The sequence below is a fragment of the Pelobates fuscus genome, chromosome 4, assembly GCF_036172605.1.
Source record: "Pelobates fuscus isolate aPelFus1 chromosome 4, aPelFus1.pri, whole genome shotgun sequence".
Classification (NCBI taxonomy): domain Eukaryota; kingdom Metazoa; phylum Chordata; class Amphibia; order Anura; family Pelobatidae; genus Pelobates; species Pelobates fuscus.
The window spans coordinates 361,666,654-361,687,976 of NC_086320.1; the positions used below are offsets into that span (position 1 = coordinate 361,666,654).

General features: G+C 40.1%; 1 protein-coding gene across 6 annotated transcripts in view; it reads right to left on the reverse strand.

Annotated features, from left to right (window-relative positions):
* Window positions 1–21,323, reverse strand: part of WDR37 (WD repeat domain 37) — a 129,906-nt gene that overhangs the window by 67,764 nt on the left and 40,819 nt on the right. For 5 of the 6 annotated variants that reach the window (XM_063452654.1, XM_063452651.1, XM_063452656.1 and 2 more), the window contains exons 2-3: window positions 16,079–16,253; window positions 1,199–1,295 (exon numbers count right to left, since the gene is read on the reverse strand). In XM_063452654.1, coding sequence (XP_063308724.1) covers window positions 1,199–1,295; window positions 16,079–16,216 — 235 coding nt within the window. In that variant the 5' untranslated portion in view covers window positions 16,217–16,253. Of the gene's footprint in view, window positions 1–1,198; window positions 1,296–16,078; window positions 16,254–19,591; window positions 19,672–21,323 lie in introns of those variants that run through there. The other variant, XM_063452652.1, reaches the window with a different exon arrangement.

A 21,323-nucleotide genomic window follows, 5' to 3' on the forward strand; every position in this document is an offset into this window, starting at 1 on the left:
ACGCAGACATTTACTGTACCATGGGGCCCTAGAATAAGCTGCATATTTTCCCAGTCTGATCTTGTATGCTTTACCCTCGATATCATAGTTGTCTTTTGACGTTATCTAAGTTAATAAGCATTATAAAGCATTATTATCCTGCATGCTTTCACCCTGTGCAAACACATCCGTGCAGGAAAAGTTAGATAAATCTCTGAAATGCATTTAACTCAATGGAAAACTTGCTTTATATACACACAATGCGAGAAGGGCATAAAGTGAAAGTTAACTTGTTCAGCACACAGTGCCATAAAAGATCATAAAAGGGATTGCACACTATATAATACTAAGGTGCAATGACTTACAGAGAACAAATGCAAGGTTTGTATATAAACAGCTGGATTTAATCATTGATCACAGAATTTAGACCCAGCTTGATCAGCTCTCCACTGTGTAACATCTGCCTTAGTAATATACTGTGAGTTACAAAACTGGATTAAATAGTGGGAACATAGTAAAATAAAAAGATGGCCATGCAAAAAAAATAAAATAAAATTAAAGGTCCCATTATCGGATTCCAATAGAAGTTGCTTTAGGAAGGGGGTGGTCTTGCCATTAAGTGGGCAGCTATAGGATTTGAGCTTGGCAAGGAAGCTACAAGCTACTACCCATCCAGCTACCATTTATTAAACGCCTGAAGCAGCCTTAACATGTAAAGGACTGGGAAAAAAAAGCCGGTTGATTGCAAACCAAGGAGAAAATATATACAAGCCTACGACAGGCTTTGAAATAACTTCTTTACATGTGAGCATCTAATGCTGCTTTTACATGGTGGTCGGTGTGAATGTTGGCACAGTCAATTCAAAGTGAATTTAAAACGCAACGTCAAAACAGCTCATTTTGGAAAATTTGTTCAAGTCAAATTCTATAGTTCTGCTACATTGACTTAAAATTTTAAATTCACTTTGAACTCAGTCACAATAATCTTTACTTTAGAAAGATAACCCTGCTAGCCAGGAATTTAAATCTGTTACCCCCATAGTATGTAGGACATCATTCGCAAAAGGTGGAGCTGGCTCGTATACATCTGAAATATTTTTGACAATTTAATTTTGACAGTATTTCAATAACTAAGAAAAATGGGAACCTGAGATCAATTTAAACATTAAAATGATAAGGTAATTGATGTTCAATCGTCAGAATTGATGTAAATACTTACATTCTAAGTTCTCAATATACAGATTTTCAAATTCTCTTTCTATTTGCCCAAAAAGATCCATGAGTGTATTGCGGACAGACGATGGAAGCTTTGAATCCTTAGTGACATAAAACAAATAAAAAGTAGTTTAATATACACATTTAAGTGAGCTGAAGTTAGGAAGTAGGGTTGGAATTGGATAGGATGGAGGCTTAGAAACAGTTGAATTAGGAAGTCAATGTAACATTTACAACATTGTTCTTCGGTATAGATAACATATAGAGTAGATCCAAAATGTGAACAATACCATACACAAGTCAATAAAAGCACATTTAAAAGTATATCAAGCATGACTGAACAATAGTGTTTTGTTGGGGGGGGTTTTGGTCTCGGTTAAAGGCAAAATATGAAGACTGTGACAGAAAGCAAAATAGAGAAAGAAAATGGTAGAAGGATCAGGAGAGGCTATGAAAAATATGGTCTGGAATAAAAGGTCAGTTTGAGATAATAGCTGGATCAACTGGTGCGTCACCACTGTGAGTAAGCCAAGGATATCACATTTTGCAGAATTCGTCAACATGTTATCGAAAAATAAAGGAGATTTATAAACAAGGAAGGGAAAAAAAAAAAAGAGCATGCAGCACAGCCAACTCTAACAGTACCTTAGGATGCGCGGATAGGCTGTGATATTTGAAAAACACTGTCCCAAAGCAAGGAACACTCATCTGGGCTCAGCACTATACAGATAACCCCAACAGCAGCCAGGTACAGTCTCACAAACTACTACAAACATGGCAAAGCAGATGGTGCACGTATATGGGTATGCTCCAGCCCCAAACAACACACTACAACAAGAGCTAAACAAGAAAAAACAATCCCTGACCACACCGTCCCAAAACTACACAGTATTTGGCGACTTAGCATTATTTTAATGTAAATATGACACTATTAACTGGATCTGACCAACTGCCAGCATTGTTGTTAAAACCGTAGCAGATATATTTTACCTTCTTTAAAATCATATGCACCTAGCGAGAACATTTCTTATTTTTGGGAAACTAGGGGTCACCATGCAGTAGAGTTGATGAAAGGGATAACTAGAGGAAATAATTTGTGGAAATATGAATTTATCAAGGACACACCTTTATGCTGCCTAAGGTTATTATCCTAAAATATCCTTCAAGCAATTCCACGTTCCCCGCCTCTCCCCCCCAATAATAATAATAATACATTTTACCCTTATGAGCACCAGAACAGAATATATAATAAGAATAACTTGTGATTTTTATAGCGCTTTTCTCCCTGTGAGACTCAAAGCACTTTACGAAATAACAGTGGCTGTAGTGGGATCTGTAATGGAGTTATTTATGGTTAAACGTTACGCACGGAAGATGAATTTCGTAGCAGCATGATGTGTACATTTTATGTTCAATGCTATCTGCACGTGGTTGCAATTTTATAACTGCTTAGAGGCAAAAAAAAGCAGAAACTCCAACTTGCAACGAACATGTTAACCTTTTTCAGAAGCAGGAAGGGAGGACAATGCCGTGCAACGCTCCAAAAGCTTCAACTGCTCTCTTATGTAAAATCAGTTGTATAGGGATTCTGACCACAGTCAGTGATTACCAGGCTGGTGTGGCCCTTTAAACAGTGCTCTCAGCAGAGTTATTGGCAAATAAACACTACTATAAGACAGGAGAGACACACAGTTAGATTCTTAAATCTACTCTGAAGAAATCACAACATTCAGACATAAGAGATTAATATTCTCCCTCCTCCTAAAAATCTAGACCCACACAGAGATGTGTTATCCTTAAAGGGGCATAGTTTGTAGGAAGGGGAGGAACACAAATTGTTAGTTTACTATTTAAATTGAATTCCCCACAATTCACTGCTTCCATGCAGTATTAGGAGAACAGGAATAAACGTTACACACATATAAAACAAAGTGCCTCTTTCAAAAGGCCCATCTTGTAATGCAACCTCCACAGTTACCGCTTCTAAGTAACTGCCATGTTTGGATTTCCAGCGTACATATTAAAAGGACGTGCAGTTTTAACAAAGCTCACCATTGCCAAAGTAAACAAGTGTGTAAAGCAATTGGCGTCTCATAGCATGCATTCAGCATATCTCCCAACATTTGAAACGGATAAAGAGAGACCCTTAAATAGTAGGGGTGTGATTGGGGAAGTGGTCAGTACAGGGCTGTTTTGAGAAATTTAGGGTGACTTTCCAATTACAATTTATGCAACTAAAATTTAACTTAGAACAAGGGTAATGACCGAATTCTGTTTCACCTTTATTGTACTTTAAAGACACCAATTACTGCGGGTATTGTTGCTGTGGATCTGTTATGGATTCATACACAACAATATGGGGCTGCTATGAAAAGAGGGACATTAGGAAATAAGAGGGACAGGTGTGATTTGAGCCCAACATAGGGAATGTCCCTCCTAAATAGGGACACTTGGGAGGTATGGGTCAGTGTACTTCTGTTCAAGGTTTCCAAACAATAAGGAAGAAATCTATTTCAGTTAGGTGTGTTTTATGATAAGACTAAAGTTTTCTCCAAACACAGCAGCAGTGGATAGCGTTTCTGTGAGAATAAAACAGAGTAGTTAGTCTTCTGGAACTACAACTCCCATGATGCTTATAGCCTACATCATAAATATAATTATATAACAGCCGGAGAACTGTCACATTAGCCATCACTGATACACTGTGTGTCCAAGGTATAAGATTCTTTGATGTGGACACCCACGCTCTTTTCGCAGATTTTAAAAGCTGTGACTTGTTTCGGTTAATGACTGAGAAATATGGATGGAAATGTGCTTGCTGCGGAGTTTTAAATCATTTACACAGTATTGAGAGGGGGAGGGATGAGGGCTGGGAGTGTTCTCTAAAAAAATATCCCATATAATTCTCATATATTGGAAATGGACATAAATATATATATATATATATATATATATATGTGTGTGTAAAATTTGCAGGAGCTTTCCATTAAGACAGAATAATGTTGGTTTAGTTAGCATTCCTTGTACAAATCATGAAGAACCTGCTACCTCTTAGAGACTAGAGTACAACCGAACATAAAACAGCATAGCGGCCCTGCCCGCTGTGTGTGGGTTCTTGATAATAGAGTGTGAAAATTTGCAACATACCGGTAAGTCAGGTTTGCATACAATCAACGCTGCATTGAATTAATATGTGACGAGATTCCTGTGATAGCTTGCAGCTGATAGGGTTTTAATGGTTCAATTTACATCCTAGAAAGTGCTGATAGACTTCCCTTGAATAAGTGAATTCTCAATCAGCAGCCAACATTCTGAAGGGTGAGAAGGAGTCTGATGTAAGAAAGGAAATCCTGTACACTTGCACCTTGATGTGCTCGTTCATTTATCCATGTCGGCAGCTATGGATATATCACCATTTTTATTCCATCAATGTAAATGGCAGAACTGTGCATGTGTGATGCTAGTGTATAAGGAGCAGCCAAAGACTGGTGTTGCTGTCTTTGTTAAAGGGACACTGTAGTCATTGTGTCTGCTTCATCTCATTAAACTGGTTTTAGTGTCTGGAGTGCCCTGGTACCGTTATTTCATTCAGCAATAAACTTTTTTTTATGTTTTAATGCTACACGAGTCTCCAGCAGCCCATCACATCTGTGCTGCTTTGGCTAATGAGAAAGTATTAGCCTGAGCAGCATTGGGCAGCTGTGATTGTCTGAGAGTGTCAGCTGACTGCCTTTAGCCTATCAGAGCTCCAACGGACGCTATGAATGCGTATGACTACAAGGAAATGTGTAATCTCTGCCTTAGCCACACCTCCAAAAGGGGCCGGACTGTGGGTGGCCAGGCACACCTTATTTATTGTAAAACTGCTCTTGCGGTTTAACACTGAATGGAGGGACAGTATATTACAGCTCATTGAGAAGCATTAGAAAGCTGCAATCACATGCAGATGCACTCATAGCTCCAGCACAAACACTTCTCATTAAGAAGCCTTTAATTGGTGCATTCCCCCAACACAGACTGAAAGAGGGGAGGGTCTTGCAAAGGCTGCAGACCACAGGTTGCAGCTTTTGCAGGCAGTTTCACAAAGAAAACATGCAAAACAAAATACACGCATTGTTTTCATTAGCGGGATATGTACTAAATTGATGAGAATTTTTTTTATTTATTTTTTTAAGTCAATGGATTGTTGCTTTCACCATTTAATAAATACCCGGCAAATTATACCATAATCCAGTTCACAAATATGTACAGTATTTGTTAAATATAATGTAAAGTAAAGAAGACATTAAAAATCTGACGTGAGTTACCCGTTAACTGCATTTAGCATTTTATATTCAGTTTACTGTGTGCAGACTCGCAACAGAACGTTTGAGTATAAAAGCCAAGAAGGCAATGATATTGCACATTTGTCTAGATCAGTGGTAGTCAACCTTTTTCTACCTACCGCCCACTAATCCATCTTTTTGGTTGAAAAAATTTCCTTACCGCCCACCAGTTTTCGCGCAAGTGCGGAATATTTTTTAGAAAGGAGGGTGTTTTATTTCCAATTAATGCATGTTTATACTGTTTTTAACTTTATAAAGTTTAATGAGAAAACAATAAAGTAAATTGAAATTACCTTTACCAGTGATTAATGAGATCCTTGAGGTTGATGCTGCAAGACTAAATATTTGATATCTGGTTTGATTTTCATAAGGAACAAACGAAGGTCTCCTCTTTCGGTGATATTCAGACGACTTCTCTGTTTGCGCATAATATGATTTCTCAACTGTGCGTCAGCTCCCCTCCTCTCCCTCCTCAATTCCCCTCCCCACCTTTTTTTTTTCTAAATTTTTTGTAACCTTCCTTATAGCAATGCCCAGTAGGAAGGCTGAGCTAGGTATCCCACTTACTATAGCCCACATACATACACACACCAGAGACAGAGACAGAGACAGAGACAGAGACAGAGACAGAGACCGAGACACACAGACAGACAGACAGACACACAGACAGACAGACAGACAGACAGACAGACAGACAGACAGACAGACAGACAGACAGACAGACACACAGACACACAGACACACAGACACACAGACACACAGACACACAGACACACAGACAGACAGACAGACACACAGACAGACAGACACACAGACAGACAGACACACAGACAGACAGACACACAGACAGACAGACACACAGACAGACAGACACACAGACAGACAGACACACAGACACACAGACAGACACACAGACAGACACACAGACAGACACACAGACAGACACACAGACAGACACACAGACAGACACACAGACAGACAGACAGACACACAGACAGACAGACACACAGACAGACAGACACACAGACAGACAGACACAGACACACACAGACAGAGACAGACAGAGACAGACACACAGACAGACACACAGACAGAGACAGACACACAGACAGAGACAGACACACAGACAGAGACAGACACACAGACAGAGACAGACACACAGACAGAGACAGACACACACAGACAGAGACAGACACACACAGACAGAGACAGACACACACACACAGACAGAGACAGACACACACACAGACAGAGACAGACACACACACACACACACAAACAAACACACACAAAATATTTTAGTCACCCTCCTGTTTCCTATCTTTTAGGTGAAGGAGGGTGACTTTCCCTGGGGTCCAGTGGTGGCTCAGGTGGATGGGAGTCAGAGTTCCCACTCTGACTCCCTCCTCCTTCCTCCCGCGCGGTCTGTGTTAGCTGGGAGGAGTGACGTGCAGTCACTTCCTCCCAGCTCGGTGATGTAATCACAGGGGGCCCGGTCGCACTGTTAAAACGCCCAGCGCTGACCGGGCCCCCTTACAATCCACATCCATCGGTTGGCCCTGACAGCATGGGCCACCCGATGGAACCCTCCATATGCAGCCCCGGCGGTTTGCCGCGCAGGCCGGGGCCGCAAATGGTGATGGCGGTACCCGGTCGCAGGGGTACCCCGCCGGCTCGCACCCGCCCGGCCTCTCAAAATTAGAAAATCCCTACCGCCCACCTGGAATCCTGAAACGCCCACTAGTGGGCGGGAGGGACCAGGTTGACGACCCATGGTCTAGATTATAATTTATAACCTCACTGAACTTCTGCTACAAAATTTAACACAGGGACCATTTCTCAACTTTTAAAACGTATTAAAATTAAAATGAAGGCCTCTTCCCTCCAGAAAAACTTCCAGCAGTAACACAAAATGTACAATGCTAGTTTAGTGCTAAGAAGTAATGGTCCTTGGGGAAGTCTGTTATGGAATTGGACCAGGAAATGGAAGTTACCATAAGACTTGCAACCATTTCCTTTATCCCTGAATATCCACGGCCGCTAATAACTGATGGGAAATGGCTTAGCAGTGCGGTCGAAAAAGGAAAGTGATAAATAATTGGTCTTTAAAAAAAAAAAAAAAAAATGTACAACAGTTTTGGTTACAGATCTGGTTCATCCTTACTGAAGAAAGAAAACTAAATATTTTTGATAAAAACTTTTTGTTTTTGTTAAAGGACACTGTCACCTTTCACAATTCCTCATTCCCTCAAACCAATAAACATTACTGCTGCATTTCAGGGGTGAGAAGACCAGAGGGAAGTATAAGACTTAAATCCACAACAATTTCATGGCTAATTGCAGACCTCTTCTCCCGATGCCCTGGATGTTCGCCATTAGGTTGTTGCAATATTTTCGTTTGCTCTTATTATTCATAGGACTGAATTTTTGGAAAAACTTATTGGGCAGAACTGAAATGTCTCACTATGCACAAGTCTATTCAGAACTTACCATAATAGGATTCTATGTATTATTCCCTAGCAATAAATGGATAATCAGACATACTCAGAGCTTACTTTCATGCAGATTACATTGTGTTTTAGAACATCTTATTCTGCCAGAGGAAGCGATCTTTCCTCTTTAATAAATCATGATTTTGTGGCCAGAATCAAATCTTAAAGATTGCGCGTACTAGCTTCAAAAATGTTGTTAGAAACATAAGATGGAAAGAAAGAGAGGCAAGCCAAAATAATTAGAATCTGAAAAATAAAAATCTATTGGAGATGGCCAGAAGTGTTGAAGCACACAGAAGGGATCATTATTTTATGATGAGTAAAATTAATTTTGAGGATCATCATGCTACAAAAATGTACCTAAATAATAAAAAATTAAAAAATGTTTAAGGAGACACTATAGTCACCAGAACAACTATAGCTTAATGTAGTTGTTTTGGTGAATATAATCATTGCCTGCAGGCATTTTCATGTAGACACTGCCTTTTCAGAGAAAAAGCAGTGTTTACATTGCCCCTAGGGACACTCCTCAGATGGCCATTGGAGGCGTCTCCTGGGTCAGTGCTGCACAGTATGCAGCAGTGCCATTCAGCATCTCCATGCTCTGCATGGAAACGCTGAATTTTCCTCATACAGATGCATTGATTCAATGCATCTCTATGAGGAGGTGCTGATTGACCAAAACGGTGTTTGGCCCCGTCCCCTTGTTGATTTTAGCCAATCCAATGCTTTCCCCATGTCACCAAGGGGGCGGAGCTAGCGCCAGCAGACCCACGCAGTGCTGGAAATAAGGTGAGTTTAAATTGCTTTTAAGGGGGCAAGCCACCTAAATGGTGGGATAAACATTATAGGGTCAGGAATACATGGTTGTGTTCCTGACCTAATAGTGTTCCCTTAACCCCTTAAGGACACATGACATGTGTGACATGTCATGATTCCCTTTTATACCAGAAGTTTGGTCCTTAAGGGGTTAAACATATGCCTGGTTTGTCATATTCAGACATACTTCACTGATACAGTCAGTTGCATTATAGAGAAACATACCAGCTCCTAGCTCTTTCCACTGTTATTTCGTTACAAGCACTAAATGGTTTAACAGTCAATTTTCCAACATTTTACGCAGTGTTGTACACTGGGTCACTATGGGATCAGGTAAGTAAATAAAGGGTTTCTAACCCTTTATTCACGCTGGTGAGGGGGTGCGAGGGATGGGGGGAGGCAGAGTAAGTTATACAGCTTTGTATTACAGCTTTGTATTCCTTGTACTTATAGTATTCCTTTAACAATTTAATTGTGTTTAACAATCACTCATCTACCAAGTATTTTTGAAACCTTTTATTTCCTAAATTCTCGATTGGGGTGATAGACTTGCTAATGGCTACAGAAACATCTTACAGTAAATTTTAAATTCATGGTTAAATATATGCCCTGCCTGTAAACTTCCAGGTCATGTTTACCAGTCTTCAAAAGGGGTGGGCCATCTTGGCAAAAAGGGAATATACACCTGTCAAGGGGGCGGGTTTGTGCGTGATCCTAGTGCCCTGTCCGTTCTGCATTTTGAAATCTGCAGGCAGATCTCAATATGTGGCACAGGCACCCAGGACCTGTATTTGCTAAAACAGTACCACAAAATATAGGACTCTCTCTGCAAATTTAGTACTGGTTGAATGTATATGCAGATGCCTAAACACACCCACACAGCCACCATATGCTAATGCATACAAACAATCCGTAAACATGCATAAACACACACTGACCCTCATACATGCATACATAAAGAGGAAAAAAAGTGCTTAAAAGGAACACTAATGTGTCCCTCTGCCCCCGTAACCACCGTCCATGAAAGGGTTGGAAAAACCACTTATCGGATTCCAGCCCCATCAGTTGATAGATATGACCTAATGCAAATGTACGGTGAGCGCATCATGTACATTAGATCTCTCTTATAGGAAAGCATTGAATCAATGATTTGCCATGGGGGTTTGCTGGATGTCCTCTGTCAGAGTGTGCGGACGTCCATCGTCGTGTCAGAGTTTAATCTAGAGGCAGCCTTAATCCTGCAATGCAAACATTGCAGTTCCTCTAAAACTTCAATGTTGTAGACTGCAGGGTTAAGAGGACAAGGTCACTGCACCCAGACCAATTCAACAAATGCATTTGGATGTCAATATTTCGACTGTTTTAAACCCATTGGGTAACGGCAAATGTATTTATTATGTATTCCATCTAAATTTACACTTCCTTTTGTCTGTTGAAATTAGCAAAACGTGGCTAATACACCTTTTTACAAACGGCGAAACTGCAACTAAATTGGGTTCACTGAGTTATTGCTAATAACCCAGGGAACCCAAACTATGCAGCTAAAAACATCCAAGAGCAGGTGGCACAGGGAGGTTGTAAATAAGAAGATTCATGGGCACTCAAAGAGGGGTAGTTAAAAATTTGCTAAATAGCCTATTGTAGCAATTGTAACGGTCTGTGGCAGTCTCTCTTGTTTGCTTTTTTAGCCTCAAGCTTAAGATGGGTTGTTACAACTGCATTCCAAAATGAATCGCCGTTTCATGGCGTTCCATGGATTTTCAGTCTAGTTGTCTGCACTGGTCACGTGGCTTGCTTAGCAAACATGACGTTAACATTTGGGATCGTAGTGTGTAATGACAAGCAAGCGCTCTCTAGTGGGTAGCACAGGGTGAGACTGTGTGGTTTCTACAGGTTTTGTTATAGCTGCTGGTATTTTTGGTCTTCCTAAAATGTATGTCCTCCTTGGTACAGCTGAATTGCAGAAGTAGACTGGGAGATCATCTGCCAGGCCTGTCACTAAAAGACCTAAGGGAAGATTATATGTTGGTTTTCTCTTCTTTAGCAGCTTTGCTTACAGGCCAGTCCTGATTGATTGATTGTGTGTGTCATATTTAACCACAGAGGAATTGTAACAACTGAATGCAGGAGAATAGAGCCTTAAGTCAACAAGCCAAATACGCAAAAGCAAATCGGGCATTTAGTTTGGCTCGTTTGAGCATGCCCTTCTACACCGCTTGTCTTTTATTTTTTTGTATATTAATTACTTGTCAAATATCTGCATTCTATAATTATAAAGCACTTCAGAATATGTTGGCGCTATACAAGTTTTGATGATGATGATGATAATGATAATGATAATAATAATAATAATAATAATCTACTCCAATAACAGACTCCACTGTCACTTTTAGAAGCATTTAGAAAATGGTGATTCGAACAGATTATAAATACTTGCCAATCATGAGGAAAGTGTAGATTTGAAACACATTTGTGGGCAGCTGTTCAGCATATTTTTCCAAACTGCACTTCTACTAAAAATGGACAGGATCAGTCAGACAGGGAGATCTAATGTGCTATCCATTCCTTGCATACCCGCAAGAAAAGGAAAAGTGCAACAGCTTTCGTGAAAACAGCAGCGACAGCTTGCAAGCCTCGGATCAAGGGAGATAATCTCTCAATGCTCACATCAATAACAGTTGTGATGGTGGAATCTTACATTGAGAAAGTAAAGGGCTTGCGAAATCAGAAATATAAAGACAAAAAAAAACAGAAAACTAAAGGGATGCTTTACTAAACAGTACATTGCAGAGAGCTGAAAACAGTTTAAACTGGTGGCTTAGGGAAAACAAATCAGCTGTTTTTGCTACTTGCCAAGTTTGGTCTATTTGTTGCTACAAACGATATGAAAAGAAGAAAAAAAATAAAATTTTAATATAAAGCTCTTGAAACACACACACACACACACACACACACACACACACACACACACACACACACACACACACACACACACACACACACACACACACACACACACACACACACACACACACACACACACACACACACACACACACACACACACACACACACACACACACACACACACACACACACACACACACACACACACACACACACACACACACACACACACACACACGATTTCCAGAAAACCCCTTATCAAAAATGGTTTATATTGATCACTATCAAACTGATCTATACACATAATCTATGTCTATTATTTTAAAGGGACACTATAGGCACCCAGACCACTTCAGCTCATTAAAGTGGTCTGGGTGCAATGTCCCTTTTGCACCTAGTGCTGCAAAATAAAAGATTTCAGTTCCAGAGAAACAGCAATGTTTACAATGCAGCACTAAGTCTGCCCACAGTGGCTGTCTATCAGAAATCCACTGGCAGCGCTTCCTGAATCGCAACGGACCTTTGGTCAGATTTTTCCCCATAGGAAAGCATTGATTCAATTGATTCCTATGGAGAGGTCTAAAGCATACATTTGCTGTGCATGCGCATTAGCGCCTGCACATCACGTGTTGTCGGAGGGGGCGGAGCCTGAACGCTGCACCGAGGGACATCGACGCTGGAAAAAGGTGATTACATAAAAGGGTTTTTAACCATTTATTCACCTGGGCAGGGGGTGCAAGGGAGGGGGGAGGCAGAGTGAGCTATGGTGCTAGGAATACAGCTTGGTATTCCTGGCACTTAAGTATCCCTTTAACCCCTTAAGGACCAAACTTCTGGAATAAAAGGGAATCATGACATGTCATGTGTCCTTAAGGGGTTAAACTGTTCATCAGTTGGTAAAGACATTTTGAATTAAACATTTTAAAGGATCACTATAGTGCCAGGAAAACTAACTTGTTTTCCTGGCACTATAGGGTCATTAGGTTCCCCCCACCCGCTGGGCTGAAGGAGTTAAAACCCTCGGCGCTAGTAACCTCTCCTGCCCCTGCCGACGTCAGATTTGAATGTGCGCGCTTTCAAACCGTCCATAGGAAAGCATTACTCAATGCTCAATGCTTTCCTATGGACGTCCAGCGTCTTCTCACTGTGATTTTCACAGTGAAAATCATGGAAGCGCCTCTAGCAGCTGTCAGTGAGACATTGAGGATTAACCCTCAGTGAAACACTGCAGTTTCTCTGAAACTGCTATGTTTTCAGCTGCAGGGTTAAAACGAGAGGGACCTGGCACCCAGACCACTTCATTGAGCTGAAGTGGTCTGGGTGCCTATAGTGGTCCTTTAACAAATCATTAGGGTATTCACCTCTCACCTACCTCCACTGACAATTTGAAAACAAAGGATAAAAAATGGAATTATGCACAAAATAAGCATCCCGCAATGTGAGAGTGCCCAGGTGCATACTGAGAATAAAAACAGTAATAGAGATACATGTAGGGTAATGAAGAATGTGCTGACATTGTTAGCTAATTAATCTTCACTGTGTCCTTTACTGAACATTACTATGTGTTCCTACTGAATTGCTCTAAAATATCAATTCTAAATATAAATTTACAAAACTTAGTAACAGAAATTGCTTAAAAATAAACTAAAAAAAAATAATAGAATCTTACAGAGAATATAAAGCAGAGAACCAAGCAGGAGTTGGGATAAACAGACCACCACCACCGCACACATCACAACACATCCCATAAAGCCTGCACACACCACATACAGCAAGCACATACTACACAAAAATTACAACGAGCAAACATGAAGGAAGCTCAGTCAGCACTCACATGGCATACAGTCAGCACACACCAAACACACACACTAGGACAAAGGGATTACCACAGTGAGTAAGACCGCCAGGGTAGTTCATAAAATTTGGAATTTTTGCAAAATAAATCCAAATGGCAAAAATAGCCGTTATAACTATAGCAGAGATAGATTATTTTTTTAAATGAGCTATTTTTGCCTCTGTTATTCCATTCAGATTTAATGTGTCAAAATTCAGAGTTCAGCAAATAGCCCTGTCAGTGTCCAGTGACCTTGGCAAGGGCTTTGACGTTTTCAGGTCTATCTCTGGAACAAGCACTTTAAAATTATAGTAAATTGGTTTATTTAAAAAAAACTAAATATCTAAAGACTCCACACGTGTGTTTCCTAGGAAAGAGGGACAGTGGGAAAGAACAGACGGTCAGTGGGAATTTGGCCTAAAAATGTAACTGCTCTTTCTAAACAGGGATGCTTGGGAGGGATACAATTCGAAAGCTTTTCTTCTCTAACTAAAGGCAATGTCGAACATATCAGTAAAAATATTAATATTACCAGATATATTAATGGATCTAAACCGCAATAAATGCATAAAAATCCAACCATACACGGAACGAATTACAAAATATCACAGTAAGTAAATCATTACAACAGGAGTCATCCTCCTTCCTGTACCGTTTTTATTGCTTACATTGCAGAAGGAAGTTTCATTTGTTGTTATTTATAATTATGCAACTTAAGGAGACGGTAATAAAGCCAAATGCCTTTAAGGCAATAAAATGCGCAAGTAAATATCCACAAGCATAATCTGTTTTACTTATTCATCTGACAATAGAAGGAAACAAGTGGGTCTTAGTCTGACACGGCTTACAGAAAGGTATTTCAGTGGACGCAACCTGGATGTCATTAAAGGGTACACGTTAATACAGAATACAAGCGAATATTTGATTAAAAAACAAACAAACCAAAAAAAAAAAACAATTTTATCTATATTTAGGGTGGTGGCTAATGTCCACAAAATGCCATACTTAAATGATATATAGTAAAGCTAGCTTTATACAGAAAATAAAAAAACAAAGCCACAATGGCCACCATCCGCAGACATGTAAATAAACGGCTACCCATTGCTGTAGCCATCATGGAGGAGGGCTGATGAAAGTTTAAATAGGAATATATTTTAATCTTTGATCTGACCGTTCACTCATGTGACATCTGCTTCCTCTCATTGAAAAAGTTACTCTCAATTTCTGTCACTGCTCTGCAGAGATTTTTCCTTGATGTCTGACTTACACACACTACAAATCTCTACAGAGATACGGACAGCCACGCACAGGTTCTCTAATGTTTACAAATATACTATAACTTTACATTAAGAGGTATCACGTTAAATAAAATATAACAATCAAGAAATAAAATTTTACAAACTAATATCTATCTATCTATACATGGTTAACAAGAAAAAACAAAACATTGTTTTAAAGGGACACTCCAAGAACCATAACAACTTACTGAAGCGATTATGGTGCTTGAAATTCCCTGGTCTTTTAACACTGTTTAACCACATATATGAGTCCTGCAAGGTGCTGTTCTGCACCCATCACATCAGGATTTCTCCAGGCTGAACCCATTGGTCATGGCGATCATGCACCCTAGAGTGAAACATGTGTTGGTGGGAATTGGGAAAGTAAAACTCCAACACAGGCTTTTTCCGGAGGGTCAGGAGACCTTTCTGCACACCCTCCTTCAGAGGCAGGTCTGCCGGTACAGGCACAACACTACGTGAGCTAACCCCATTTGAGACACTATGTGACACAGAGACCCTCCCACAGAGATGCATCGCTGTAATATACATACCCCATGTCACATTCGTGTGTGCAAGTGGGAGGAGGTAATCACATTGGAGGAGACAGACTGGGGCAAGATAATGATTTTGACCCATGTAGTGCTGACAACTCCAGGAGATGTAATACAAGGTGTTCACACACTGGTATCGAACACCTCAGTCATTACATGCTAGGATGCCACAAATTCCTGACGTGTGTTGGGGATGTTATAGAATATAGGCTGCATGTTACATGTATGGTGGAAGTGCATGTGAGTCAGGACTTCCATAGAAGTATTTGCAAACACACACACCCCCCACACCCCATTTAAAACAAACACAATAGTAAATTATATAACTTGTGTACCTGTATAGGAACAATTCTAAAACACCAGAATCACAAAAAAGATGTAAAACGTTTCTAAGCCGTTCCCATGTTTGATAAATTTAGCATGACTGCATTGCGTGTACCTAGAAACCTGTTTGTAGACATGGCAACTTATTGACTGGTCTGTAGGTTACATCTTTTCCAGGGAAATGCCATGTCGTACCAGACACATCCTACCTGTATACTTTTGGTCTTAAGAAAGTTGAAGATCTTTGGATCCATGCTATCAGTAGGTTCCTTGGTACAGCAAGGTTTATTTGTGTTCTATCAACATAACTCTACTATTTGCAAGAAATATGGAAGAGGAGAGGTCTGCTTACCTGTCCTTCCAGCATGTCTCTCTGCAGACCTGAACGATCTTGCTCTGAGCTGTTCGTCCGCTTGATGGAGAGACTGTGTGATTTACGTTTCTGCTTTGTCTGCCTGGCAGATGCCCAGCTTCCACTTTCCGTGGGCATCGCTCTTCGTTATGTGGGTCCGAACACAATTATCAAACTAAAAGGAGAGAATGGATACTCTGGTTACACAGGTAACAACACAAGCAATCAACGCCAGACACTGCAAAAGTATTCTACTTAACACTGATCTCAAAACAATTGAATCATTCTTATCAGCATGTAGAACTACAAACATAATTCCCTCTATTTTCATAAAAAAATGTCTCAAGTGTTTTGAATACCATTGATTCCCAAACTACATAAAATCGTACATAGAAGAAAAACAAACAAACAAACAAAAACAATAATTCTTATCTTAATGGCAAAGCTGCTTGAAATACCTGAACAAATTGGAATAACCTGACTTGGTACCAAATGATTCTTGTAGTGCCTTGCTTCTCCAGAACTCAGGATAAACATAATGAACACTGCTAGTATGTGTGTAAACAAGCAGATAATAGTAGATGTAGATATTGTAGAGTTTACAGCTTCCTGTGCATTCACAAACAATAAAGGGACACTATAGGCACCCAGGCCACTTCAGCTCATTGAAGTGGTCTGGGTGCAGTGTCTCATCACCCTTAACACTAAGCATGTAATTATTGCAGTTTTTTAATAAACTTCAATAATTACCTGCTTGGGTTATCTCCTCCTCTAGTTGCTGTCTACCAGACAGCCACTAGAAGGTGGACCCAAGCCAGTGCCAATGGCGCTGGACCCAGGTAAGTAAAGTTTTTTTAACCCCTTCTGCACCACTGGAGGGGGAGGGGGGAGAGCGTGCTTGACGGATGGGGGAAGCTATAGTGCCAGAAAAACGAGTTTGTTTTACATGTGCTTGGACCAGGGTTCAGAATTCCCACTCTAAAAATTCTCTAAACTTCAGGACATAACTGAATAGATCGTTCCAGGTTAAATAGTTTAAACTTATTATGCAAGTTGTTGTGGCAAGCTTCCTTTACATGTCATACACCAACTAATTAAATGTTGTGCATTTGGAATGATTCAAACACGTGCACTAACTGCAGTATGTCTCCTTCTTAAAGGGTTACTCCAACCTCCATGACCAGTTCAGTGATTTGAAGTGGTCATGGTGGTAGGAGTCAGAATGTGGAGTGTTTCAGCTTGAAACACTGCACATACTAAGATATTTTTAATTGTATGCTGGGAGATAGTTGCACCCTCCACCCTCGTCCTGCCGCACATGGACTTGACAGCATGGAAATCTGTTCTGTGCTGGCAATGTCAATTCTGTGCATAAAATAAGTCTAAGCACACAAAGCACATTGACAGACTTGAACATCTTCCCCTTGCAGGTGCTCTGCCTGCAAGGGGCAGCTAGCTCTCCCCTCCCTGCCTGTAGGCGCTTCCCCACTCCATTTTTCCCCCTTGCCAGCCAGGGATGGACACGTGCGCTCTGAGCCGGCAAAAAGGTCCAATCAGACTTTTCTAGGAGAAGCCTGTAATTGAACCGCACACGGGCCCTGTGACCAGGGACGTTTTAGCCACGAGGCAAATAAGGCATTTGCCTTGGGCGGCATTTTCCAGGGGGCGGCAAAAAAAAGCCGCCCCCAAATGCCTTGGGCAAATGCCTTGTTAGCCTTGCGGCTAACTGACATACTGGGCTGGCGGGCGGCGCTGGCGAGGGAGCACTTCCTCTGAGCTGTCTGCTCAGCTCCCTCGCGCGCCGTAGAGTGAGGCTGAGAGTCGGAATATGACGTCATATTCCGGCTCCCAGCCTCACTCTGCGGCGCGCGAAGGAGCTGAGCAGACAGGCAAATTTATTTATAAATTTTACTACGAATTGAGAGGGAGAACCTTCTCTACAGTACCTAATATGGCATATTACAACAGAAAGGTCCCCTCTCTCAAAAGGATTATAGTAACTGTTTAAATCATTACCTTTTTACACCTGTCCTTTAAAAGGGTTATTGAGTTTTAAATGACCTCAAGGCGGATTACATTAACAAAACATGCACACAGAGTACAGTTCTGTATAAGGAGCTGCATTTCTAAAAGAACTGACAAATGCATAAAAGGCATTGGAGACATGGCTATTCAAAGGCACAAATACATTGTTCAAATACCTTTAAATACCTCTAGGTAACATTTCATGGTTGTTTACTTGAAAGGTTTTCATAATTAAAATTTATTTTAAATCCATCGCAAATTTCCACTGGATCTAGACGCCTCCAAAGTCTGATTATCAGGTCCTATCGAATTACAATTCCTAGAATGTCTGGCAGACACTCTTAGGTTATAAGCTTTATTTAGGCATGAAACAGAAATGAATATGGACTTGTAGTTATTATTGATATCAACTGGCTGTTTTTGATTTAAAAAAAAAAAAAAAGGATGTAGGAAAGCGCACGCACGGACTTTGTTTAATCGTCTTATTTATATTCTGTATAATGACTTTTCTCACAAAAAATTATTGATAAGGACTGAAACATTGGCAATGGATTGCTATGCAATAAATGTATGTATTTACAGGGTGTAATTAGTCCAGTCTTGTGTATGGGATTTGGATTGTGTTATATATTTTGCATATGTTTTTTTGCTCTCTCATATTAAGGGTAAGGCAATCTACCTTCCTGTGTGAAGTTTCCAAATCAAAGTCCATGAGTCACACAAGAAAATTTTGGTTGATACACAAAATATGCCAATAAATCAAGAACAACGGATATTACATTTCTACACTTATTCAGGTTTCACAGTAAAAAAACAGATTGCAGCACAGTAGGAAAAAAAAATCCACTTGAAACAATTAATGCACAATTTCGAACAGAGAACAATTACATTTTCAAACAGCAGGTCTGGATGAGGCAGTTATCGGATACAGTTTGAAGAAATTTTTTTTTATTCAAAATGTATATATTCTAAAGTTCCAAACATAAGGCTATTTTGCAACATTTGTTAAAAAGTATTGCCAATTAAAATATGCACGAATAATACTGCACTATACTGTGAAAAATAACTTAACAGTAAAAGAATGTAAAATGTTTTAGCCCATCTTACCTGATCTAACAGATCTATTAGCCTGAATTACACCCTTTTACTATAATTATTTAACCCCTTAATGACCAAACTTCTGGAATAAAAGGGAATCATGGCATGTCACACATGTCATGTGTCCTTGAGGGATTAATTAAGTACAGACAGACGTAAACTGCAGCACTGACCAGGGCAGAGAATATCTTCTGCCGTTGTATGGATGATATTGCTATGAGCAAAAATATCTAGAAATACCATTAGATATTTACTTATACTAAATAAAGCCCCTTAAAAAAACGAATTGGTTGGATTCTTTTCTTCTACAACCATCAGATTGATATACACATAGCAATGCATGCTGTATTTCTAAGAAGTTTATATTAATAACTATTTAATTTCACATACCACAAATGTTCTGTGAATGGATGGACCAAGAAGGAATCAACAAGGAAGAAAACTGTACACAGCCGATTACACCGAGTTATTAATCATTCTGTGAGGCAACACGGCCATTCTAGGACAGGGGACTCAAACTTTGGCAACTCTGTGTTCAGATGGATGGCTGTATTGCTTCTCTCACTATTACGAAGTGATAATGGATTTTTTATTTTTTTTACGTGCAGTTTCCAGAACGACTGCTAAGCCTGCCGTGATTAAATTGCCTAGGGCGTTTAGACTAATGCTGATTTTACGGTTCAATAATGACCAAGCAACACACACACAATCCAGGTCCAAATCTAGAATGATCTTTTTATCAACTCATTCCAGTCTATATGTATTTATTGGGGGAGCGAACACATAAAATAGTATATTGTACATTTATAGAAATATATATATATATATATATATATATATATATATATATATATATATATATATATATATATATATATACACACACACACACACACACACACACACACACACACATACCAAACGGATTAATAAATTCCAGGAGCAGGTCTCGAAAATATTTTAAAAGATAGGTATACAGAGCATTCAGAAGCATTTATTTTTTCACATACTTTAATGTTGCATCCTTAATTCTTTAAATTACTCTTTTTATCACATCAATTTACACTCAATACCCCATAATGTCAAAGCAAAAAAACAGGACCTCAGATTGGGCCCAGGGTTCACCCTCCAACAAGACACTAAACAGCCAGTGCAGGATCAGCTTTGGGGGGGGGGAGGGGAGGGGGGGAGTGGGAGTGGGCCAGGCACAGGTCGTACTTGAACCCAGTTTACGTTCTCTGGTAAGACCTGAAAATGGCCCTGTCTCTGTCCCCCTTATCCCTGCAATGTTAGACATTGCACTTTTAGAGAAACAGCAATGTTTACATTGTAGTACTAAGGATGCCTCGAGTGGCTGTCTACCAGATAGCCCCTAGAGTTGCTTCCTGCGTTTTCATGGAGTTTAACTCTGAAATGCAGCTGATGTCCTCACGCTGTGCACAGTGACATCCAGAGTCTTCTAAATCCCCAGAGTAAAGCACGGAGTCAAAGCTTTACACGCACATTAGGTTCCGTGGGGGTACACAGGGGCAGAGGGACACTTAGGAATATTTTTTTTTACATTTCTGTGTTCCTTTAATGAACAAATGAGTTTGTAGAAAAGTATAGTATGTAGTTCTAGAATTCCCCCATACGTACCAAACATTCCAAGAACCAGGGCAGAATGATTTGTGCCACAAACATTCCATTAAGGCTCCTTGATTGTTTATATTTATTTTACCTACACCACAAAGACTTCTATCTATCCTTAGAAACTCAAAATGGTCCACAGTGGTTCCAAATTCAATAAGCCCCTAAAATATAGACGGCTTGAAACCAGAATTAGGGAGGGGTGCCACTCAGACACTGACCATGCATAAGGGTATAATCCATTCAACTACACATGCACAAAGCAAAGCAAAAAAAGTACTTGAAAGGTCCGAGATACCACACAAAGAGCTTGAACCACTGCAAGCGCATGCTAAGGGTTACCCCAAGCACCATGACTACTTCAGTAACTTGACGTGGTCATGGTGCCTGAAGTCTGTATGTGCAGTGTCACTGCCCAGCACAAACCCAAGATATATACAATCATGTACAACATCTGCCTGTACATAAAAATCATAAGAAATATCTATATGTA